Source organism: Halichoerus grypus, chromosome 4 (genome assembly GCF_964656455.1).
Source record: "Halichoerus grypus chromosome 4, mHalGry1.hap1.1, whole genome shotgun sequence".
Taxonomy (NCBI): Eukaryota; Metazoa; Chordata; class Mammalia; order Carnivora; family Phocidae; genus Halichoerus; species Halichoerus grypus.
The window spans coordinates 117,726,159-117,752,819 of NC_135715.1; the positions used below are offsets into that span (position 1 = coordinate 117,726,159).

Below are 26,661 nucleotides of genomic sequence, written 5' to 3' on the forward strand. Positions count from 1 at the left end.
TAATCTTGCAATCTCAACGTTGTTAACCCAATCACATTTGCAGATAACATCTTAATACATAAGGAAACATTCACAGGTTCTTGGGAGTAGCATGAGGACATCTTTGGGAGCCATTATCCTGTCTGTGAACATGAGTCTGCCCTAGAAGTCACAGCTATTTACACATGAGGAACTGTGTATTTCAGGCCGTAATTTTTGGTCTCGGTTGTGGCAGAAAGCATAATTTTTCACCTGTTGTCTCAGAAGATGTGATGTTAGTTGAGCATAAACTTGAATTATTTTCTTCCTTTGATGTAAGGGCTTACCATGAATATGGAACCAGGTTCAGTAGTCTTTTTGAGAGCAATTGGGAAGGGGAGAGGGAGACAAACAATGACCCTAATGATCTAAAAAGGGAAGTTAAGGCACGTTGCTGGGGATGTGTTGGGAGAGAATGAAGCCAGGGCTTCAGGGGAATTGGGCAAGGTGAAAAAATATGCTTGTTTCAGGTCAGCAGGTGATAGAGATCATATTTTTAGGGCTTGATTGTGTTGGAATCTGGCTATTGAATGTGTTATAATTAGAGTTTGATATTTCCAATTCTCAAAATGTTTTTACTCTAAACAATCCTGTGTCATGGAAAGTTGATATTTATCAGTGGAATAAGAACCCTTTCTCTGGAGTTTGATTCATTTTGGTCTGTGCCAGCAAGCCCAGCCCTTGAACACATTTGCCTTGATGTTGTCAAGTGGCTGCCCATGAAATAGTTTTTTAGCATCTTAAGTGTTTTGTAACTCCCCCATCCCAGGACACAAGCGTGTGCAGGTAGACAAAGCTCTTGGCACAGTGGCTGGCGTAAAATTGATAAAGAATCATTTGAATTCGAGAATATGTCCAGGAATCAGGCATCAGGCTTCTAATGACAATCAGATAGGATATTTGAAAGAAGTTGAGTATTTCTTTCCATTATTCCCTTCAGGTTTGAGTATGACTAGAATCTGTATTTCAGGAGTTGGCATGATGGCCTGAGGAGGGATGTGTGATTTTGTCATCTATTGGGTGTAGAATCACTTAAACCTAGTGATCTGGGGAGTAGTAGATAGATGGGCTACAGGTAAACTTGGCCTGGACTGCTGTAGTTACGCCCTTCTATTCTGTAGATAAGATGGGTTCTCTGACCTTGCCTTACCCATATTGACGATAATGGCCCTAGAATTAAATATAAAATACACACACACACACACACACACACACACACACACACAGAGTCAACACTTGGTTATTGCCATTTGCAAAGGGCAGTGAAAGTGTGTCTCATTTAAAGGAGTAGATAATTTACATGAGAATTTGGGAAGTTTTTTGTTTTAATTGGTGTTTACTGGTAAAGACAGGTAATCATCTAGAGATTCATAATTTCACAAATAAGATGAGTTGTTCTATGATTACAAACCCCAAGTCAAGGAGGAGTGATGCAGACAATGGCTAGTGCTGGTACTTACTATGATACAAGAAAACCTGCACAGTCGAGAGACAATGGAAGCTCACTAAAGTAGAAGAGCCTAATAGACCTTCAAGCATTATTAATTCAAGTATTGCAACTGTATTCCTTACAATATTGATGATAATAACAGTATCTAACATGTATTAAGTCATGACTGCGTGCAGAATTTTCTGCTAAATACATGCATTATCTGATGGGCTTTTCTCAAATACACATGTACGTCTGTTCACTGATATTCTCTCACACACACACACACTCACTCACTCACTCACTCACTCACCCCATAGATATAAGTGGGCTTCCTTTCATGATAATGGAAAAAGAGTAATAGTCACCTTGGCCTGGATTCTTGGTTCTAGTACTGGTAATAACTACTTATGATGAATGTGGACCTTGCCTTCAGTTTTTTTGAGTCTGTTTGGTCACCTATAAAAGACAGAATAGGACTAAAATCTCACCAGCTTCTCTTCTGGCTCTGTACTTTTTGATTATAAAATGTTGTGCAAGAGTCATTTGTATTTAGTTCAATCCTTATATCTTCCAAGAAAACAGGTGTAACTAAAATTGTGAATGGGAGGTTAGAGGTAGGTCTAATTGTCACGGTTCCCCAGAAAGGACAGCTTTCCGGTCAGATTTCGTTTTGAAGATGTAACTAGAACAGGGAGCAGGCTGATTTCTCCTGTTGTAGGCTTTACTGGCTACAGCGAATGATATTAATACTCTCAGTGATTAAATAAAAATAAAGTGGCAGTGAAAGATGTCTGACTGAGGATTCGTTGTGGAGCCTGTTTGGCTGACTGCCTGAGTCCTGTGCCAGAAAACAAGCTGAATATATTTTAGCAGCATCCTCTGGGCTGGGAGGGTATTGAAACTCAGGCTGTCAGGTAGTTGCTTGGAACTAGAAGAAAATGGTTTGGAGGTCAGTTGAGCAGAAGGGTGGGCCATGGATTGAATTTGCAGCCTGAGATGTCGGAATTTTAAAGTAAACCCATGGGAGAATGGGTACCTTATTTAGTATCAGGTGACGAACAGAGGAGAAGCCCTTTATCCTGTGCCATTTGAGGACCCCAAAGGCTGGCTTTTCCTAGGTATTTCTTTGGCTGAGGAATTCCCACTGCCTGTCAAGTAAATTCGAAATTCTGTGGTCTGGTGTCCAGGATCTGGCCGTTCTAACTTGGTCTCATACTACCCACTCCTTACCCCCTGGTTTATTCTATAGAGTGCACAATCCTCTGCCTTTTCCTACATTTGTACTTACCTCTGTTCACACTTTCCCTTCACCTAAAGTAATGAGAATAAGCTCTAACATATCTAGTGTCTTCCATGTACTTACTTTGTGCCATGTGCATTATCCAATTTAATTTTTCTCAGACTCTGTGAAGCAGGTATCATTATTACCATCGTCACCCTTCTCATCATGATCACCACTATCCTTTCCATTTTACAAGTGAGGAAACTGAGGCTTTAGTCTAAGTAATTTACCCAAGATTATAGTATTGATGAGTAGTAGGGTTAGGATCGCAACCCGGGTGGCCCATCTCCAAAGCCCAAATATTAAAAACCATATGATGCCGTTAAATGCCATTCTTTACTGCCCTCCTCACACATCCAAGCCCAGTCCATAGCATTTTCTTTAACAAAACAAAAAGTAACGGCTTCTTCTCTGAGGTTTGATGATATTATGTAGCCAGTTCTGTTTTGTATTGGTGTACTCCTCTTCTTGCCTAGTGCTTCATTGAAGTCTGAGTTTACCTCCTATTTGTATCTCCTCCTTCATTTGGTTTTTATTGGAGCTTATTAAGTGTAAGAGTACCTGGCTATCTATAGATATGATTCAGTAACTTGTTTTTTTATGGGGGGGGTGGTTCTAGTTCATATTTATAAAGATATTGAAGACTTGTGTTAAAAATACCAGTAGTTTGTCTGAAAAATATTAATAGCTTAAATAATACCATGCATTTTCCTCTTAACCTTGCATGCTAACGATCAGGTCTCTGGTTATTCAAGTAGAATTCTTGGATTGCTTCGCTCAAACAGGTCATGTTGTAGAAACACTATCGCTTAAGTGTCAAGGGGAAGAGGGTGATCATACAGACTACTCTTGAGTCCTGGCTTTGTCACCTATCTCATGCAGGGAAGTTACTTAACCTCCTTGTCCTTCAGTTTTCTTCTCTGTTAAATGGAGAAGATAATACCTACTTGTCAGGATTATAAAGCAGATTAAATTGGGTAATGCATGCAGAGAGCCTAAGTGCCTGAGACGTATCAGACCATCAGTAAATGGTACATCTTGTTGTTTTTGACCCTTCACTTTGATTCTGACCTTCCATTTTAAATTACATTTACTGGCTTCTTCAATTCTGGACTCTGTTCGTTTTCATTTGCTTTTTGATTCAAGTTGTGTGGCCCATGATGACCAATAATAAATGGCAGAGTCAGGGTTGGAATCCAGCTAGTCCAGCTCCAGAGCCCAACTCATATATCCCTGCCCTATACTGGCCTCATTCAATTCCAGTCCGCCCTGTGCTGCCCAGTCATCTGTTGTAATCCATCCCATTTCCTTTTTGTAGCAAAAGGTGATGACTCTGGGGAGGGGGAAATGAGGAGTTGTTGTTTGGGTATTGAGTTTCAGTATTGTAAGATGAAAGAGTTTTAGAGGTCAACACTAAATATAGTTAACATTCCTGAACTGTGCATTTAAACATGTGGCTGGAAGGGCAAATTTTATTGTGTGTGTGTGTGTGTGTGTGTGTGTGTGTGTGTGTTTACTGCAAATTAAAAAAAGTAATGGCTCCTTCTTTTTGAGTTCCCATGAAACTTCTGTACCTTTATCAGTTAAGAACTCTAGAAGATTGTCCGAGCTGTTTCTCTTGTGACATGCTTTTCCTTGCTTCCATAAGTGACCCTGCTTGTGAAGTCCATGTCTTTTCTTTTTTTCTATGCAGGTGGTTATGGAATAAAAGAGTTTCTGTTGTTGAATCTGGTGACTTAATACTTGGAAGTTTTAATTTAGAGATTATGAGAACAAAGATGTATTATGGTTACATAAGGTGTATTTAATAGAGCTCACTTTCACTACTGTGCGTCTGCATATCACTGTGGGTTTCTCAACATGAGGCTCAAGGATATCCTGCAATTTTCATTGCTCCCATGAACCTAGGCTAAGAGCTGATGTCAGAAAGTTGTATTCCTAGGACATGGGTTTTATTTGGTTCCTTCATTCTGCTCTGTGTTGTGTATAATATTCTGTCAGTATAACTTCAGATGTATAGACCATCATTGATTCTTTTTAACCATAATTAATATCTCCAGGAACTTGGATATTCCATTATTTACCTCTGATTTTTCAAAAAGCTTTAAGATGGAAAGCCCATTTAAAAACAATATAAAATAGTAGAGTTAAGCAGAAAACCAGAATATAGACCATAAATGTAACTACAACTTGGGGTAGATTAATTGTTATAGTTGATACTGATCTGAATTTACTGGCAGTAAGAACAAAACAAAATGAAGTTCTGGTTCCGTGATTTATTATGTGTGGCAGAAGAATGCCTAAGACATCGTTTTTCTTTTTAGGGAATTGTTGCTAGCGTTGACCTTGAAGATTTTTTTCCTCATGAATTCTTGTTTGGAAGATAATTACTAATGATTAATAGACATTATCCCTGGGGTTTTATAATAAACAAAAGCACTTGTTAGTGTATAGACTTTGTTAATAGCTGAAGCCTAAACCCTGGATCAATGAAGATATTTTCAGACTGAATAATATTACTGAATTAGTTTGCTTATCTTTTATTCAGCAACCTGCATAGTATTAACTATTTGCCATATACTGTGCTAGACATTGGGTTTAATGGAAGAAATTGTCCTTGAAGTACTTAGTCCAGTGGGGAATTTAGGTGGGCAAACAGGTTTACTGTGCAAGTTGCTATAATGGAGACAAGTATATCATTCCACTGGAGCCCGAGAGGGTATGCCTTCTAGAAATAGTTGGAGGAGGGTACGCTTAACGACTGAGCCGCCCAGGCGCCCCTGGAGGAGGGTTCTTATGATACGTGATATTTGAGCTGATTCTTAAGTTTGCCTGGTTGAAAGGAAGGAAAGAAACAAGAATGCTCTTGGATGCTCTAATTTATTTTAGGTAGGAACTTGTATAGTCTAGAAATAAATCACTAACATCTACTAAACTTTTCAACTCAAATATCCTATGCCTTCAATGGATGTTTGGCATGCACTTGAGTGCAGGAACTTCATGATTAAATTCTCTTTTATTCCTATAGTGCAAATATTCTGGCCCATGGTCAAAGCCCAGTAAATACTGGATGGATTGATGGATGAAAAGAAGGAGAGGAGAGCCTTATGTCACAGATACCACAAAGAACGGATGAGGTAGAGTTGTCACTGTGTGAGAAAGACTTGGAGGTTGATTTACATTTCAGTCCAATAGAAGAGCAGTCCATTTTTATAGGCAGCAACGGGACTTGGAGATAGAGCCAGTGTTTTCCTCAGAAAATAGCTTGGACTCTTAATGAATTACCTGCAGAGACCTTTAGCTAGGACTCCAGAGTCCTGCCCTATGTAATAAAAAAGGAATGAGTTCATTCTAAAAAAAGTTTTAAGGGCAGTTATTACGAGTTAATCACAACATCCCTGGACTCTAGCTAGCCTCTGTGGAGTGTCTGCTTTTAAATAGAGTCCCTGTAGAATTACTAAGATGTGCCGTGTATGCCTGAGCAGCTCTGAGGCTTGACCCGTGGAAAGGGTTATTGCAGATGCATGGCGAATGATTACCAAGTGCAGTATTAGTTTTGACGTGTTGACACTGAGTATCTTCTTCAGACGATAACTAGTCAGCAAGCTCAAAAACACTTCTTAGGACTCTTCTTATTCAGAAGGATGCAGACCTTTTTCTCGGCCTACTTCGCTGTTCTTCAGGATGTCTCAGAGCTATCTCGGACCTGAAAAGAGTTCACTTGGAAACCTTATTCTTCACCACCTCTTCCAGATCTTTCATTAAATGGATAACTATTCATCTAGTGACTCAGGGTAGAAGCATAGAAACATTCGTCTGTGATGTCATCCCTCAGTCCTTAAATCTAACCTGACAGTTTCCGTTAGTATTTTTGACATCTATCCACCTTACTTCATTTGATGTGCCGTTGGCCTTGTCCAAGCCACCATCGTTCATTTGAACCATTGGCCTCGCTGCTTCCACTTTGGCTGTTTCTAATCAGATCTCCACGTATACCCAGGGTAGTTTTTGTGAAATGTAACTTGATTTTGTCATCTCATGCTGACAAAGCCTTCAATGGCTTGCTGTTGTGCAGTAGGGAAAATAAAAGGTATTTACCCTGGCCTACATGGCTGGGCATGATATAACCTTAACGTAGCTCTCCAGCTTTATCTTTCCCTCATTCCCTCTCTTTTACTTTCTCTCTGCCCACAATAACTGTCTTTCGGCTTTTTGCTGTGCCAAGCTGTTTCCTGACTTAGCATCTTTTTGCTGTTTCCTCTCCTCAGTACGCCGTTGTCCGCTCTTGACCTGGCTCAGTCCTTCTCATTGGTGTTCTTCTTAATTGTTAATTTTTCCTAAAGGGTCTTTCTAGATTGTCCATTCTAAAGTTGCCTTCTGATAATCTCTATCAAGACTTACAAGAGTTGAAGATGAGTTCTTTTCATTTGTATCTGCCCCACCTTGATATGATGCTGGGTTGGGACCGTATCTCTTTGGTTCCCCACTGTGCTGTATAGAACAGAGCTTGTGCAACGCTGGTGCTTCACAAACATTTGTGGAATGAAAGACCACTTCTTAAAAATAAAATTTGGTCTAGATGGAAAGGCAATAATAGGACCAGCATCTAACTCCTGTAGCAGTGTTTGCAAACTGATTCCACATGAGTGTCCAGTAGATACTCACAAAAAGTTAGTTACTGTCATTTTGCCTTGCTAAAAAAAAAAAAAAAAATGGCATTTTTAGTGTTTGTTTTGGGGAGCCTAACAGACTAAGTTTAGATCGTGTTCTCCTGGAAAGCTGTCGAACTTTGAGCCAGTTAACCAGGGTCTCCCAGGTCTCCTTTCCCATATATAAATTAAGGAAAATTACATCTCATGAGCTTGTTACAAAGATCTACATGAGATTATATGAAGTGCTTCATACAGTGCTTGACACCTTGGAAGAGTTCAGGCATTCTTTTTTCTTATCCCCTTTATATCTCAAGAGATTAATAAGGACTCAGAAAAACTCATTTAACTTACCTCATAATCTCACTGTTTTTATTTAATGCATAATCACACCCAAGAGCATTAACATGGAGGTCAAAATCAGTTTAGGGGGAAATAATCCATCTCTAGGGTACAAATAAGCAATGATGGACTGGTTATTTAACGGTCAATAACATTGGTTTCCCTCAGAAAGACACGTGGAATTCTCCTTTGCCTTATCCCAGGGGTGGTGGTTTAACATTGTAAAATTGTAATTACAAATAAATGCAAGTAGTTATTTTTCTTTCTAGTTCAAGAAAATATTCTGTGGATATAAGTGGTATGAAAACATTTCCCCCATTTTAGATATTTCTGGGGAGAAGCCTTGGCAATATCATTGAAAACTCTGGACTCCAAAGCTCTTCTGCTTATATTATCAGCTTTGGGGGCAGTTAAGAATTTTAATATTCTGAAGGCAGGTTGTTAGATTCAAATGGTTTGGGTTCAAATTTGTAGGTGGTCTGTGACCTCCTCAGGCATACTACTCTGGATGCTAAATTGAGTTTAAAGGAAAATGCTTGAGTTACAGCTATCAAAATTATCAAAGGTTAGCTCTCTGCCATTAAGTTAGAATAGCTCACCCATTCTGGCCTCTATTAAATTTATTTCACTGCATGATAAGAGACAGTAACTGGCAAGTTGGATTGCTTCTCTGTAGGTCGTCTCTTTCAGAGAGCTAGGGGCTCTAGCATTAAAATTTGAAGACCTTTGGATTTGTCTACCGAAATATCGACCCAGGCAAGGATCTGTATTGTGTATTTAAGGATAGCTATGATTTAGAGCATTGATACGGGGTGATAGAGCAATTAATAGACATTGACTCCTTAGCTCAGTTTAGAGCATGGAAACTTTAGGGAGGCCAAGGGAACGGACATGAATTCCTTCTGGGACTCTCTCACTCTGCCCTGTTCTGTGGCCAAAGATCTCACCTCAGGCCCAAGCCAAGTATCTTAAGTATATATAATTCTTCATTTGGGACATGGGACTAAAAACATGTGAATGTACCTGGGCGCAAATCCACAACCAATACTACGGAAGGTGTGCTGTGTTGACAGAGGGAGGTTTATATGAGTTCTGACGTCTAGATGTCTCCTTGAGCTCATGGTCCATTTCTCACTGCAAACCCACCTTCATAAACAATATAGCTAAATGGAGAATTACGGTTGCTAATGTTAACATATTTCCCAAAGGAGTGCTTTTCATCTCACAGAGGTGACAAAAACCACTTGCACTTTTTTCATTTTTTTAAAAATTTAAAAATTTTTAATTTTTTAAGGCGCGTTTTCCCCCTTTTGTTTTATTATGTTAATCACCATACATTACATAATTAGTTTTTGATGTAGGGTTCCATGATTCATTGTTTGTATATAACACCCAGTGCTCTTTTACTTAAAATTACTTATCAAAGTAAACATTGATGTTGTCTATCAAAGGTTCTGGTCATTGAGTTTTCTTTTGGTGTTTTCTGTGTCTGGTGGGGCAGTAGTGCTTTAAAAAGAAATTGGGGTTATATGCTTTCAACTACTGAGTAGAATGGGAACCTGCTCTTAAATGAAGAAATAATGCATTACCTTTGGTGAAATGCAAGTCTGATCGTTCAAAGCAGACCACCTCAGATGTCCCAGCATAAGACTTCAGAGCTTCTCTCGTCCTGTTAAACTGATGTAATGTTTAAAGGACTTCTGTAGGGCATTTCAGTTTAATTAGATGCCAGGAATTGCAAAGAAGTCTAAAAGAACCACTGTAGTATTCTTTGGTCTGCCTGTGAGTTAACTCCCCATTAGCAGCCTGTTGTGGAATGTGACATAGCTCTTTCCTTTTCTTTTTACAGAATGCTATGAACCTACCCCCGGACAAAGCCAGGTTACTGCGGCAATATGATAATGAGAAAAAGTGGGAACTGATTTGTGATCAGGTAAGACACAGTGATGCTTTCATCAAAAAATAATGAAAGAAGAGAATCAGATTTCCTCCCTAAATAATAGTAGACTTTTTCCAGGATACCTGTGCATGGATTTCTGTTTTGGGCCTTCCTGTTTCTTAGTACAAAAGGTAAAGCTAGAAAGTGACTTCTTTTATTTGTGCATTATTTTAATTCTCTCCTTTATTTTCAAGCATTTAGTTATTAGATTTTCTGGGAAATCTGGTCAGGTGGGCAAACCAGATTCAGATTTGTTTTGTTTTTGTTTTGTTTTTTTGTTTTGTTTTGAGACAGCGTGAGTTTGTGGGGGGAGGGAAGGGCAGAGGGAGGAGAGGGGGGAGAGAAAGAATCCTAAGCAGGTTCCATGCCTGGTGTGGAGCCTGGCGTGGGGCTCGATCCCATGACTCTGAGATCATGACCTGAGCTGTAATCGAGAGTTGGACGCTTAGCCAACTGAGCCACCCAGGTGCCCGTTTTTCTGTTTTATATAGCAGTTTATGCTGCTTGAATAATGCAGGTCCTCTAGTTTAATTGGCTTTCCTATTCATGTATATTATGGTATATTCATTCAAGAAGGTGAATTGTTTATAAAGAAACATCACTTGGGCTGATAAATTATTTCAGATTTTAGCAATTCTTCAGGTGTTTTCATTTTATCATTAACTCATAACTCAGATTCTTCAGAGAGATATAAAATAAAAGCGAAATTCCGCATTTTGTTTCTGTCTGCTCTTCTAATTCTCTACCTTAGAGGTCCACTGGTAAGACTTTGAAGTATTTCCTTTCAGCTTTTGAAATGTTTTTGTCTTAAAAAAAAAAGTTTTGTCTTAGAAACCCAAAATATGTGGATGTACACACCCTCTGTTCTGTGTCTTGGTACATTCGTCATTTCTACCCTATTCTTTCAAATGGTATGGAGTATTCCATTGTATTGATAGTAATTTCTTTGGCACTTTGTTGCAGGTTGGTGTGGGCTAGTTGCTGTATTCTTAGGGTCAGTCTGTGGCTACCAGGCTCTGTATGTTAGCTTTTTATGTTGGGCCATGAGCTTCAGGGTGCCGTGTCTCCCCCACCTCCCACCACCCTGAACATTTCTGGTGAGTGTTCTGATTCTTCCCAAGACAGCTCCCACAGGTTTCTCCTGTGGGGACGGCATGTATCAGAGAAGCAGAGGGGTTTTTTATTGCCCACAGGTAGAGCTATTACCCTAAGAAATTCATGCCTGCAGTTGACACGGAGCTTCTAAAGCGTTCATTGTGTGTGGTTTCTCCTTAGCTCCTGAACTCAAACAGTAATGAAATGATGGTAAAAATCCTCCCCCTTTCTCATGCTATATTTGAGTATCAGGAGTAGATAGAAACTGAAGAGGAAGCTTATTGCTTATATGACCATGATGCAAAAGCGTAAAAATCTTGCTGACACCTAGACTCTCCTTCCTTGAGAGTTAATTTTTCATGAGTGTTGTCTAAACCTATTATTGTGAGGAAAATGATTTTACAGTGATGATGAACAGAGATGATAGGGATAGTTAATATAAAGGAAAGGTAATCACACAAATGAGGGAGGTCCAACGGGTGTGAAAATTCTAGTATGACAGGTTATGATAGTAACACAGATGAAAGCAGCTTCAGTGGCCATTTTGTTAGCCCTGTGAGGAAGAGCTGAACCTCCCTCAGACCTGCGGGATTTACAGGCCATCAGGCTGCTCTGCTCCTTTCTAGCTTTATTGAATTGTTAATTTTTAAAAAAATATTTTTATTTTTTAAGATTTGATTTATTTGAGAGCGATTGAGTGAGCGAGAGCACGAGTGGGGTGAAGGGTAGAGGGGGAAGCGGACTCCGCGATGAGCAGGGAGCCTGATGCAGGACTCGATCCCAGGACCCTGGGATCATGACCTGAGCCGAAGGCAGACGCTTAACTGACTGAGCCCCCCAGGTGCCCCAAGTTAATTTTTGCCTCTCTAGTAGCCAGAGAGGGCAGATTGCTGCTGATGGAGGATTTCTAACAGCTGGACTCTTCCCTCAGCCCAACAGGGGCTTCATAGGGTTGATGGTGGGTCTAGAGGATCTTGGGGTTGGGAGGGGAGCAAATTAGCTAATTATGTTCCTCATTTTCAGATCCCGAGTTCAGCTTATTATTGCCCTTAAATGTTAATGTGCCACGACATGGAGAATTTAGCCACTGTATCTGTTCCTTTCTGGGTGTTACTTTAACACGTGTCAAAAGCTCCAGGCTGGAGTGCCCTCAGTTCAGAGATGTCCTGGGTGATTTGTTAATAAGAGTGACAAATAATTATTATTGCCAGTGGCCAGCATTTACTAAGTAGATTTTTCTTTTTTTTTTTTTTTAAAGATTTTATTTATTTATTCATGAGAGACAGGGGGAGAGAGAGACAGGCAGAGGCAGAGGGAGAAGCAGGCTCCCTGCTCAGAGCCGGATGCGGGACTCCATCCCAGGACTCCGGGATCATGACCTGAGCTGAAAGCAGACGCTTAACCGTCTGAGCCACCCAGGCGCCCACTAAGTAGATTTTTCTTAATAAGAGCTTTGTGTTGAATTTTTAAAGCAGTCCTTTGTGTTTGTAGCCCCATTGGACAGATGGAGAAAGTCATTGCTGAAGGTGACAGAGCTGTGACAGAGCTGTCCACTGGTCAGGTGGCCTACATAGTCTGATGGTGGAAAACATGCACATGCCGGGGGCTGTCTGCTTACGCACTGCTCTCTGCTCTCTTCCTCACACAGTGCTCAAGTGTGTCAATGAGCGACCAGAAATGAGAAAAATACAGGCTGTCTCTGTTTCTCTGGCTTGTGGTCGGATAGGCTTTCCTGAGAGGGAGAGGAGGCCGGGAGCTATAATGTAGGCATGGAGCCTCACCTGCCCGCATTCTCACTATGGTGACCTGCCATGTTTGATGAGCCAGTGGTCAGTTCGAGAACTGTAGCCAGCATATGTCGCATATGGGAGACCCATTGGTGTTTCACACACCTAAATACCATTTCTCATCTGTGTGTATTTGTGAGGGGAAAGGTAAAAAAAAAAAAAAACATGAGCTGAAAACATTCATAGTGTACTATTCATATGGTAAGTGTAATGTATTGGTGCTTATTGATGGAATGTTTATCTTGTTATCTATGTGGACCTTGTCATATATTTGGTACCTAATCTCTATCTATCTATGGTACCTAACCTGATAGTTCCTCAAAGTATATTTGCTTTTAAAATTCTAATTATATGAAATATCCCAAATAGAAAAATCCATAAAGAAAGTAGATTAGTGGTTGCTGTAACTGGGGGGGGGGGGGTGAGGAGAGTGACTGCTAATGAGTGTGCATGGGGTTTGGTTTGGTTTGGTTTGGTTTTGGTGTGATGGAAATTACACCAAAGAACTTAGTGGTGGGAATTAGAGAGTGGTGATAGTTGCATAGCCTTGTGAAGAGAATAAAATTGTATACCTCTTTAAGAGTGTGAATTTTATGGCATAGGAATTATATCCCAAAAATTGCTTTTGCAACAACCAGAGATAGGTTGAAAAGAGGGGAGGAGAATTTAAGAGAGATAACAATGTTTGTGTGGATCTTTTTGGATTCCAATATGAACAAACTATAAAAATACTTTTTTTTTTTTTAGAAAATTGGAGAAAGTCCTCCAAAGAAATTAGTGGATGGTTCTAAGAAATTATTGACTTGGTTAGGTTTGATTTTGGCATTGTAGTTGTATAAGAATCTTTTTTAAAAAATTTATTTTATTATTTTTTTATGTTCAATTAGCCAAGATATAGTATCTTTATTTTTAAAGCAATGTGTACTGACATAGGGATAGAATATGACTGGAATATGGCTGTCTTCATCAAAAGAAAACAGAAAAAGGGATAGATAAAGGAAATGTGGAAAATCTTGATGATTGTTGAATCTTACCAGTGGGATAATGTTGGGGTCTATTATAGTATACTCTCAACTTTTGTGTATTTTTGAAAATTTACAATATAAAATTAAAAAATAAAGTATTTGCTACATAATCTTCATTTTTTTCTTCAGCTGTAAAATGTAGTTAATATTAACATTTTTTTAAAGGGGTATCTGGCCGGCTCAGTCAGTATCAGGGTCCTGAGTTCAAGCCCCACATTGGGTATGGAGCCTACTTAAAAAAAAAAAAAAAAAAGACACAACTAACATTTTAAAATTATTTTGAGGCTTGGAGGCAATACTATGTAAAGTTCATGGACTAACATTTGGCACGTAGTAGGAGCTTCATAAATGGTGTGGCTGCTTCTGCTGCTCCTTAAGGGCCCAGATATTAAATACTAATTTTTTATTTTTTATCTTTTTTATTATGTTCAGTTAGCCCACAGAATGGGAGAAGGTATTTGCAAATGATATTACCGATAAAGGGCTGGTACCCAAGATCTATAAAGAACTTATCAAGCTCAACACCAAAAAAACCAATCCAGTCAAGAAATGGGCAGAAGACATGAACAGACACTTCTCCAAAGGAGACATACAAATGGCTACCAGATATGAAATATTGGTGCCATTATTTTATCATTAACTTGTCTTCAAAAGATTCAAGGAAATTTACTGTATTGAATCTATCATCATATTTTACCTAAATACAGTTGATGGTTTGAATGCATGTTGTATGATGCTGTCAGGAAAAGCCATAGCTATAAATTTTCTTTCTTTCTTTCTTCCTTTTTTTTTTTTTTTTAAAGATTTTATTTATTTGTGAGAGAGAGAGCATGAAAGCACAAATCGGGGAGAGGGGCAGAGGCAGAGGAAGAAGCAAACTCTCCACTGAGCAGGGATCCCGATGTGGGGCTTGGTCCCAGGACCCCGGGATCATGACCTGAGCCAAAGGTGGACGCTTAACCGACTGAGCCACCCAGGTGGCCCAAGCCATAGCTATTGATTTTCAATCCAGAAAATACCAAGGCAAACCTTGTGTCTTATTTGTGAAGTCTTAAAACAATGACTGTGGTGGATTGTCATTGATACCTGACAGTAAGACACTCCCTGATCCTAATGCTTTGTGCCCAAATGCTATATGGAATCCAAATATTAATTTTATTTCTTATTAAGCAAATAGTGCAGATACATTATTATCATAAGATATATAGTATAGGCAGAGTGCTCAAAGTGCACAAAGTGAAATGGGACTATTACAGAAATTTAATTCCCAAGGAAGTATATGAGCAAGAATATTGGAGGACTTCTGGAGAGTTTATTTCAGGTTTTAGTTCCAGTGAAGAATTGTCGTGTGAATGATATGAATCACAGAGCTGGTCATGTTTCTCCTTTTTTTTCCTTTGCTGCCAGACTGCTCAGAGCCACATCTGTGGTCTGCCCTTACCAAGTACACAGCACCTTAGGGGCACATGTTTTTTTTCCCGGCCTCATCCATGGCTTCATCTCATGATTCCTGGCCACGTTTTCCCTCCACACGGATTTCCTCACTTAAAAACAATCTTGTAAGAAGTCCTAAACTTTCACTAGTTATCTTTTGGAACAAGATGAATATAAAATAATACATTGGGATGACTGGTGAACAAACATTTTATTTGTGCTAATGACTTAACAGATTTTCTATATGCTGTTTTTATATTGAGCAAATTGTTGCATTGTGAACATGATGTCTTTCTCTAAAGACGTAAAGACGGAGGGTCCCAAATAAGATACTTCATCATGGTGTAGCCTAGGAAAGACAATTGAGTTGAATACAATTCATCAACCTTCTTATACTTTCATATGGTTAGTTAGTCTGTCACTTTGTTTTAGAAGTATTTAAATATGTCCCCCCGACTCGAGTGAGTTACTCTAGTAGTAACTGAGGGCCTGGGCCTTGCTGCATTTGTTTGTGTAGCCCCAATACCGAGCTTAGTGCCTGAAACATAAGCAATGCTTATTGAAAATCTGCTGAGTGAAAGAAAGAAGAGCTAAATGGTATGTTCGGGAGAAAGTGGAGATGGAAGAGGAGGCGGAAGAGAGAAGCAGCTCAGTGCAACCTGGAAGTAGAGGTTTGCTGTTTCTTTCTTTATTTTTAGATTTTTAAAATTTATGTATTTTGGAGAGAGCAAAAGAGCAGATGGAGAGAGAAACTCAAGCAGACTCTGCACTGAGCGTGGAGCCCAACATGGGGCTTGATCTCACCACCCTGAGATCATAACCCTAGCCAAAACCAAGAGTGGGCCACTCAACCGACTGCGCCACCCAGGTGCCCCATAGGTTTGCTGTTTCCTTATCCTTTGCACCTTCCTCTACTTGGTGTAATTTGCTTGTGATAAGTGAAACTAAGCATCACCGCTCAATCCTGGGAGCTCCTTTAAAGTGGGAAGTGTGCCTGCTGTAGATTTGAAGGAGTCTATATGGGCATTTCTGCAATGAGGCTCTGTCCACACCTACCCATGGTCAACTGAAGGTCCGATTCTTTGGCTAATTCTGGAGGCAAAGTAAACATTTTCTAGGAGCTTAAATCCCAAAGGCTTTCTGTAGTAACAGAGTTCCGATGATGTCTCTTAGTCCTTTCGTAGGTCACTGCATATATAGAAAGTTGACCTGAGCTTCTAGTGCGTCTCAGTGGTTAAAGTAACGTAGGAGAACTGTCTAACTCTGGTCCAGGTGGGGCTACAGAAGCCAAAGGAGAGGCTTCCTTGTTGGATTTTGGGTAGTGTGAAGTGCATTCCGGGGAACTTGTTTATTGGAGTAAGTGGGCAGGGTTCCCATGAGGACTTCAATATGAGGACTCTGTGGGGACACTGAGGCAGGTTTTTAATAGAATGAGGTGACCATTTGAGAATAAAAGCTGGAAATGTTAGGTTGTTCTGACAACTGCAGATGAAAACCCAGAAGCTGAATAGCAATAAGGGCGTTCTTTCAGTGGGCTCCACACCTTTGCAGAGAGAGAAAGCCCCTTGATCTCGCCCCTTCCTCAGTTTTCGGTGCTCCCTAAATGCACACCCTCTTTTGACTTTGGGGTCCTGGCTACTTTCTACAAGCTTAGGGTAAAGGCTGCATTTCAGGAACTTAAGGATTTCAGATGAACTTTCAGATCACTCTGTCTGGAAGAGTTATTAGAAGGGTTGCATTTATTTCAAGCCATTCTTCTTTTCTTTTCTTTTCTTTTTTTTAAGGATTTTATTTATTTGACAGAAAGGGAGTGAGAGAGCACAAGCAGGGGGAAGCGGCAGGCCGAGGGGGAAGCAGGCTCCCTGCGGAGCAAGGAGCCTGATGTGGACTTGATTCCAGGACCCTGGGATCAACACCTGAGCCGAAGGCAGATGCTTAACAGACTGAGCCACCCAGGTGCCCCTCTTTTTATTTTTCTACTGGAAAAATTAACATGCTTGTCCAAAAAAAAAAAAACAAACACCATCTTTATTGGAGCAAATGAAGTAAAGCAAAAGATCTTTTGCCTTTCCCACCTTTTCACTAATTAGTGATGAAACTGAGGTTTAAGAGCATTAATGACAAGCCAGCACCAAGGCCCCCTGGGCTAGTTAGTGAGATGATTTCCAAACTCCAGTCACAAGTCCTTTGAATTAGTTCCTGTTACACTAGGAACTGGGAATCGGTTCATGGAAGCGAAACTTGCACTTAGGTAAGTAGCTCTTTCCAAGGCTTCATCCTGTGACTTCGCAGGGGATTTTCTTGGAGGAGGACTTATTAGTTCCTAAATGTGTGTCTGCTCAGTGATTAAGTGGAAGTGGTTAGTGAATAATTCAGGACATTTTAGATGACTAATGCCGATGGTTGTAGATTCCATGAATGTGTCATCCCGTCCCGAGGTGTTAGCGGTGCCACACCTGAGCTTAGTTGGAAAGATGCCCGGTGGCTTTGCCTGTGTTGATGGTGTGATGTGGGATTTTTTGGGGGTGGTTTGGCATGGCTCGACCTTGCCCCCTAATGGCTGGTGATTGTGTTGCATTATAGCCTGAGGGAGAGGTGGGGGGTCTTCCCCCTTCCTTCACTTGCATGGAATGATAAGGGAGAAGGAGGTTAAAAACAACAAAAACAAAGGTGAGAGTGAAGAGGTGGCAGGAAATTATACCCACTTAGAGTCAGCTTCCTGTGTTAAGCACTTCACGGAGGTTGGATTTCAGCCCTCAAGGCTTGGCCGGCAGCCTGATCAGGAAAGGGGAAGGCCCCTGCTGCCACTCGGCCCAAGCTGAGTCAGGCTGGTGGCGCTGAGATACTCCACGATCGTGAGCGTTGCTTTTTTGTCTTTTTCAACACAACTGACCCATGTCGTTTGAATGTATTTAATCATTAAGAATCCAATTATTTCTTAAACCCTTCGCTTGTATTTCCTAATACTATTTCTTTCAGAAGACAAAGCTACTTTTACTGGATAATTTGGATCCGTAGTTAAGCCAATTTGCTGCAGGAATAAAATATCCTAAAAAATGAAAGAGCAACATATTGCTGAGTTTTTTTCTTTCTTTCTTCTTCTTCTTCTTCTTCTCTTTTTTTTTTTTTTTTTTTAACGTTCATGCTGTTGTAAGCCAGATAGAGAGCTCTACTCTGCCAGGTAACCAAATATTAGTGGATACTGATAAAATAATTCCTGCGGGCCATCAGATTCTAGGTGATAAGGGCTTGTCCTTGGCGTGAGGGGTAACAGATGAGTAGCAGCGCTGGGCAGGAACAGGGGGTAGCCGGTTGGCGTGTTGGTGGCTGCCATGGTAGTTATTTGAGCAAGCATATGGATCGCAGAGACAGTGGGGAGGAGGTATGGGAAGGATAATGATGTACAGGAGCCTCCTCCTTGCTCTGCTGACTCTGCCTTTGCTCCCAGACTCCAGACTTAATCTGCCCTCCGCCCCTATCCTCAAGTTCCAGGCTTTGATTCTACATTTAGCCACATGAACTTTATTGTGGCTTTACCAGCTGTTGGGTTAGCAGACAGCCATTTCTCCACCCCCTACCCCTTATTCAGTCCTCTGCCTAGCTGATATTTTTACTATATTTAATATTGTTTGACCTTAAAATTGTTTGAATTTTTACCATATTTCCCTAACTGGTATGTTGAAATGCTATCTAATTTTAAATTATTACTAGGTTTTTGTGATCTGTGTAATTCTTTTAAAGTCCTCTTCCAAACCCTTAGTTGTCTTTAATTATTTTAATACATGGTCTTTGTCCTCTATGTAATCTTTCTTTTGGCTCTGCATTAGTCAGATTTTTTGTTTGGTATTTTATTTTGTGGTTTTATCTTGTTAGAAAATTCAGTGTGTATCTTATAAAAAAGAATTTCTCTTATAGCCAATAAAGTCATCACAACTAAAATGAATAATAATTCCTTTATACCATCTATTGCCCAGTTCATATTTCCCAATTTTCTGTAGTGTTCTTTCCACCTGCTTTGTTCACATGAGAATCTAGTCCACTATCGATCACACATTGCATCTGGCTGTTAGGTTCTTTAATTCTCCTTGAATCTAGAACAGACTTTTATTCATGATGCTTATATAGTGAGGCAACTAGGCAGGCTGTCTTGCAGAGTGTTTTGTTTTCTGCATTTACCCGATTGTTTCCTAGAGATGTCTGAACTCTCCTGAATTTTCTGTTAACTAGAGGTTAGATGTAAAAGCATGATAGATTGATTTGAATATCTTTTTCTAGAATATCACAGGAGACATGTGATGTCTGATGTTTCACTATTAGATAACATTGGTCAGTAGTGTAACTGTGTTTTCCCCCTTAAGCCAAAAGGGATCTGTTGCGTGTTCCTTTGGCACTGTTTGTCTCGTTACCTACCAGCCTTGTGCCTGGTGGGTTTAAAACCAATTGATAATCTTCTGCTGAATCTGTTTCTGGAGGAGTTGCACAGAGCTGATTTTATAATTTCATTTCCCTTCTACATTAAGCCAGCAACTAGAGCTTTCAACTGGGTCTTGGTTTACCCTGGAATATGATTATTCCTAGAATTCTTTCTCTCCCTTTGGAGTACAGATTGAGTTTAAAGGAAAGGTATACCATGCAAAAGGTATGGCAAATGAGTTTTCTCCGGCTTCCTCTTAAGAGTATCATTGTGAACTCATGGATTTTCAGTCTGTGTATCTCAATTAATACGTTATTATTTTGAAGCTCACACTATCAATGCTTTGATGTATGAGAACCCTTTCAAGCTGGTTTCTGCACCCTTTTGATGGGACTTTGTTAAGCTTTGAGAGCTTGTTTTATGGTTCAAAACCCATCTCTTAGGCTTAACTTGTACCTTCTTTGCTCTGGACCCTAGAATAAGACGTTTCTCTGAGGAGCCCCGTTCTTTTTAGTTGGGGGTGGGGTAGGTATTAGAGGGGAGGATGTGAGAGCCAGTGGCCATCACAGCCGCTGGGTGAATCTCCTTCTCAGTTTAAGTATCTGCACCTTGAATAAAATGTGTAAAAAATATGAGTTCATATTGATTTTTCCAAGTCAATTTTTAATACTAATTTACTTAATTTTTGATTTTATAATTACTACTTTTACGTTGAATTGTTGGATTTCTAACATAAATGTAATTTATTTGTCTTTTCCTATAATATAAAAAGGTTTCAAAATAACATACCCTTATCATTACTAACTAAGACATTAGTAACTAAAATTACTTATTTTTTCTTTCGCAGTTTTGTGTCCCCTGAATGTATCCTATTGAAGATGTACTCAGTACCTGATTTAGGTCACTTTTCTGTTAGGAACTTCCAGTTTCAGTTAAAGTAACAATAGGATAACAAAAAGGTGCTGTGTTAGTTTTCTGCAGCTGCCGTAACAGATGACCACAAACTTGGGTGGCTTCAAGCAATAGAAAATAGTCTCTTGCGGCTCTGGAGGACACAAGTCTGAAATCAGGCTGTTAGCTGGATCCTGTTCCTGCCCAAGGCTCTAGGGGAGAGTCATTCCTTGCCTCTCGCAGCTCCCGGTGGCTCGCAGGCTGACCTTGGCGTGTGGCTGCAGGACTGTAGCCTCTGCCTCCATCTTTACGTGGCTTCTTCTTTTCTCCCCTTGTCTACTTCTCTTCTGTGTCTCATAGGGACACTTATTATTGGATTCAGGGCCCACCTGGATAGGCTAGGATGATCTCATTCAAGGTCCTTAACTTATTACATCTACAAAGACCCTTTTTCCAAATACAGTCGCATTCGCTTGTTGGGGACATAGATGTATCTTTTTGGGGGGCCACCATTCCAACAACTACATATACCAAGATGTGTAATGATTTGCATAATCTTGACATTCATGTAACAGTCCAAGCTGGTACCATTGACCATTGAGAGTTGAATTCTACCCAGTTAATCAAGGAGCGAGGTGAAGCTGTTTTTATTCATTTGTTTGCCAGAGAGAGAGAGCGCACAAGCAGGGGGAGCAGCAGTCAGAGGGAGAAGCAGACTCCCTGCTGAGCAAGGAACCCGATGTGGGACTTGATCCCAGGACCCTGGGATCATGACCCAAGCCGAAAGCAGCCGCTTAACCCACTGAGCCACCCAGGCGTCCCTGAAGCTATTTTTAGCATACAGCTTCAGTTTTGCCCTGAGGTGGTCTCCAGTCAAAGGAAGAATGAACATGCACATGCACGCACATATACCTGGGAGGTTTCCTGAACCAGGCTTGGAAGTAGCCTGAGTCACATGCAGTCTTACTTCATAGGTTAGGCCTGCAAGGGGGATGCAAAATGTAGCCTAGGTGAATATGCACAAAGAGAAAAAACAGGCCTCATAAATGCTGGTCTCTGCCAGGGTTATCAATTTTGGTAGTCTGATAGTTTCACTTGTCTTAGGTTGTAGTTAGTATTAAAACTTGTTTTTATTTATGTATTCATTAATTTATTCATTGAAAAGCATTTAGTAGTATAGACAGGGGAAAGCAAAGAGAAAACTGAGAGAGTATGGATCTGATTTTCCCAAAACAGGTACCTCATGTAATACTTCACGTCTGGAAAATCGTTGGAGTCAAATGGTCCCTGGTACCAATTTATTTGTTCGGAGTCCCAGCAGTGTGCCCAGCAGGAACTGGCTATAGGACATGTATTTTTGCCACCTTTAAAACAAACAGCATTTTATCTTTGGGCTATCTTCTGCTTGAGATTTTAAAGGGACTGTCTTCCTTTTCTTAAAGTCTCCAAATCTGAGGAAAGGTACTGAGTTAGTTGCTGTTAAAGCAAGTTTCTTTCAGTTTCCCTCCTGAAAGCAAAGCTTCCCTTCCATTAAGATTGACTCCGGGTCTCTGATTCCTTGCTTCTAAAACACTGGAGAAGCAATCAGAGGATCAGATGCCAACTCTCTGTATGTTGAGCTGTCTCACATTTCATATCCCTGGAGTTGTGGAAAATTGAGTCTGAAGCTTAGAAGGGGGTTTACTTCTTTCCATTACCAGAGGTTCTCTTCGTCAGATGGTTTTTGTAGTGGGGTTCATGCTGGCCTGTCCCATGGGGATTGAGAAGGGGGGCAGAAAATGGGGGAGAATGTAGGCTAAAGAAGGGGTGAGTTACTCCTTTTTAAACTAATCCTTTTTGGCAGCTTGATACAAATGCTCTGTTAGAAGGGCTGTTCGACATCAACAGCCAAAATAAGAAACCCAGGGTTCAGCCTGATTTCAAGCTTTTAGGTTCTCTTCTGTCAAAATGAACATCCTATTACCTGCCTCCTTGCCTTGTAATACAAATGGAATTGTAGATTCTCCCCGTCACTCCTGCCCTCCTCCCCCTTAAAATTACTTAGTTGCCAAAGTTCTTAAGACAACTCCATTATGTTGTGTGAGGTGAATTGTATTGTATGAGCATCTTTTGTAAACTTGGGAATGCTGTTATAGGAAATGAAAAATCATATAGCCAATTTAATGATGTATATGGATAGACTGAAGTTGACCTTTGACACCATCTTTTAGAAAATAATTTAAGTGACTTATTAAGGTGTATTAGCCAAGAATTTCTAGTAGGTAACACAAATACAACTCTGCATAGTTTTAACACCTGAACATTTGACTCATAATCTTTGCTGTGGAAGTCTGTGTGTTTAACTTTTCACACACGAAAAAGTCAAACAGCTTTCTGGAAGTTATCCAACAAGTGGTTGAAACGGACACTAAAACAAATTGTGAAAATTTCTGTGTTCTAAAAAGTACCTTAATGGTTTGGAAAAGTTTTTTTTGAAAAAAGTGCCAGGAGGACCTGGGTTACAGTATGATTGTGGCTCTTTTTATCAGTCCATTCATTAATTAAATGATTCAATGAGAACACACTGAGAAGAGTGATGTGCTAGATGCTAGGACCATGGGGGTTCAGAAAACACAATGCTGAATCTTTTAAAAGAGGAGATTGAAAAAAAATAACACATCACCTTAAAAGTAAATTCTGGAAAGACTGAGTGTATAGCAGAGAGCTTTCAGCCCATGTATTATCCCCTACTCATCTGTAGCATTCATGGCAGATCTCGATGAACTTTGACGTAAGTGTTTTAAAAGAAGTTATTTTTTGAAGTCATTGGGGGAATTAAGGTGTCTCTCTGGTCTTTATCTCTGTGATATTACGTAGTAAAACAGCATTTGACTGATTTCACTGAAATAACAGAAATATAAATTGGTTTTGATTTCTCATTAGACTGTAGGTGCTAGGAGTGCAGGGAGAGAAGGAAAAAAGTAGAAATATGGTTCAGGTTTTGTAAGGAAAACAGAGCTGTGTTTAGGGGCGGAGACTGCATGTATTCTATATCCACATGGTGGACTAGACCGTGGCTTGCAGTAGCATCTTTGGGTTTTAGAAATAACCATCATTATGCAGATGCTGGTTAAAAGCCACTTAAAGCCACTACTAGTTCACTTCACAAGAACTTTGAGACAGCCACTTGGCTGTTGATGTATGTGCTCATAGCTTCAGATGTAACTTCCCAAGTCTCATCTAAAACCCTGTGGAGTGAACATTTGTAATAGACTGGGTACTATGTTTCTGTATCTGTCACATCCAGCAAGTATCCCCAGCTGGGATGACCAATTTCAAAGGACCTGCTTCCGCCTCCCACTCAGCCCAGTCTGGTCAGGTCTTGTTGGAGAGCTTGATCTAATGATTAATTTTGACCATGTGATCACAGGTTGAAACTACTGTTGGCTTAATCTTGTGATCTGAGGATGCAAAGAAAGACATGATGTTGATTATAGAAGGGTGTGTGTGTGTGTGTGTGTGTGTGTTATGTTACGTTAAAACTGAAATTACGGGAGATCTAAGGACAAACCATAAAATAGCCAACCAAAGTTTAATTTTAAGATTCAGTTTTCAGGTTGTTAGCACGCATTGTATTTGTTTTTATATCTTAAAAGGCAAAATACTTCTGTGTCTAGGAAACTGGGATATGTGTTGGGTGTGGGGAGGTAGGGAGTGTTGGATGAAGATGGTGGATTAAAATTTCATGAAATGACAGTGAAGATGAAGTAATGGTTTGAGGTATGGAGGTACATTTAGAGCTGGGTGAAAAAAACTGACACATTGCAGAATTTTTAAATCTTTATGAATAATTTATGACATAAATGTTTTGGAAATTATAAAACTAAGAGGTTTACAGGATCCCCTTGGAGTGCTTTATTTTTTGCAAAAGTGTTGGCTGACGAAGTTGACTACATATTTGGCTTGTGGATTTCTTTCTAATTTGGGCAAGTGGAATGAACAAAATATCAAAAACTTTTTAAGAAGAAAGCTGTGCTCAGTAACAAGTAAAATGAATTTAAAGAAATCACTTTGAGATACTGTTTTTTGATCTTCTTTACTGAGGTATAACTTACATATAGTAAAGTTCACCAATTGAGTTTTCCAAAGTGGCTCTACCATTTTGCATTCCCTCCAACAATGTAATAGAGTTCCAGTTGCTCCAAATCCTTTACCAACAATTGGGTATTATCAGTCTCATTAATTCCACTCATTTTTATGGATACATAATGGTATCTCACTTTGATTTTAATTTGCATTTCCCTAATGATGAGCATCTTTTTATGTGCTTGTTTGTTATTTGTGTGTCTTTGTTGAAGGATCTGTTCAAATCTTTTGCCTATTTTTAAAAGTTGGATTGTTATATTATTGAACTATAGTGTTTTAAAAATATATATTCTGGATACAAATCTTTATCAGATGTATATCTTGCAAATATTCTCCTAGTTTGTGTCTTGACAATTTTCATAGTCATAAAGTGTTTTTCAAAGACGAAAAGGTTTTCTGATGAAGTTGGATTTAGATATCTTTTATTTTTTAAGTGATTCAAGTATTTTGTGGCTTGTTCCTTGGACAAAGGAATCTTTGTCCAAACTCAGGTCACAAAGGTTATCTCTGCCATGTTTTCTTCTAGACATTGTAAGGGTTTAGTTGTATGTTATGTCTGTGGTTTATTTTGAGTGAATTTTGGTACACGGGATAAGTTAAGGCTGTAGATTCACTGTCCCCACCCCCCGTATGCATATCCATTTAAGTACCATTTGTTGAATAGACTATTCTTTTTTCATGAACTACCTTGGTATCTTTGAAAAACCAATTGGCCGTATGTGTATGGTCCTGTTTTTGTACTCTCTGTTTTCTTCCATTGATCTTTATTTCTACCTGTTGTCAATATGGCAGTTTCGATTACTGTCTTAAAATCAGGTAGTGTGAATTCTCCAACTTTGTTCTTTCACAAAAGTATTTTGGCTACTCTGATTCCTTTGCATTTTTATATAAATTTTACAATCAGCTTGTAAGTTTCTAAGAAAAACCCTCTAGGATTTTGACTGAAGTTGTGTTGATTTTGTAGATGAATATCAACAGAACTAACATCTTAATAGTATTGATTGTTCTGGATGATGAACGTGATGTTGCTATTTATTTAGATCTTTAATATCTCACAGAAATATTTTGAGGTTTTCAGTGTATTCTTAGATTTATCCCTAAGTATATCATGATCTTTAGTGCTATTTTAAGTGATGCACTTAGAAAATAAGTTTACAGTGGTTTTTCCTAGAGAAACACTGTTTTTAAACAACCTCCTACTGCTTCATTGATACCCATATGGAGAAAGGTGGCTTATAGTATGTCGCAGCATTTTCAAAACCAAGTTCCATAATTGGACACTACCTTAATGGTTTCTTACTGTAAACAATAGTCATGGGTAAATGAAGTTTAGGTATTCTGAACTTGGTTCTTAGGTTTAAGTCTATGCCTAAGGTAAATGAAAGCAGGTGGTAAGGGCATGATTAAGACCTAATGACTTTACTCCCAATTTTCAGTCCTTATGCTCTGTTCATAAGGATGCTTTCCCTGTGTGTATCAAACACGTGTCGACTTCAGTGGAAGGCAGCTTCCTTCTCCACCTCTTTGTGAGCCGTCTGCTTTGAGGGTTTCCTGCCATAAGTTATACCCTTTGCAAATATTACAATTCATTCACTGCAGCAAGCACCTCTTGAGATTCTCAGGACCGTGTAACTGTGTAACCATGTGGTTGCACACTGTTTGAATTGGGGCACATGAAATTTCAGAGAATCTAATTAGGATAACTGTAGGCAGAAATCTGTAACATAAGAGTTTGCCGTTCTTAAGGTGTGTGTCTGTGTGTGTGTGTAATGAAATATTACTCAGCCATAAAAAGAATGAAATCTTGCCATTTGCAATGACATGGATGGAGCTAGAGAGTATTATGCTAAGCAAAATAAGTCAGAGAAAGACAGAATTTCACTCATATATAGAATTTAAGAAATAAAACAAAGAAGCAAAGGCGGGGGGAAGAGGGAGGCAAACCAAGAACCAGACTCTTAACTATAACGAACACACAGATGGTCACCAGGGGATGGGTGAAATAGGTGATGGGGATTAAGGAGGGCACTTGTGCTGAGCACTGGGTGATGTATGGAAATGTTGAATCACTAAATTATACACCTGAAACTAATATTACACTGTATGTTAACTAACTGGAATTTAAATAAAAACTTTAAAATATTTTTAAAAATACTTAAAAAAAAAAGGGTTTACCATTCTTTCAAATTCTTGAGTGACTGAAAAATACTAGTACTCTTATCTAAATC

General features: G+C 39.5%; 1 protein-coding gene across 9 annotated transcripts in view; it reads left to right on the forward strand.

The window, feature by feature from the left end:
* Positions 1–26,661, forward strand: part of FMNL2 (formin like 2) — a 302,761-nt gene that overhangs the window by 163,391 nt on the left and 112,709 nt on the right. For all 9 annotated transcript variants that reach the window (XM_078070796.1, XM_078070793.1, XM_078070798.1 and 6 more), the window contains exon 2: positions 9,573–9,656. In XM_078070796.1, coding sequence (XP_077926922.1) covers positions 9,573–9,656 — 84 coding nt within the window. The remainder of the gene's footprint in view (positions 1–9,572; positions 9,657–26,661) is intronic.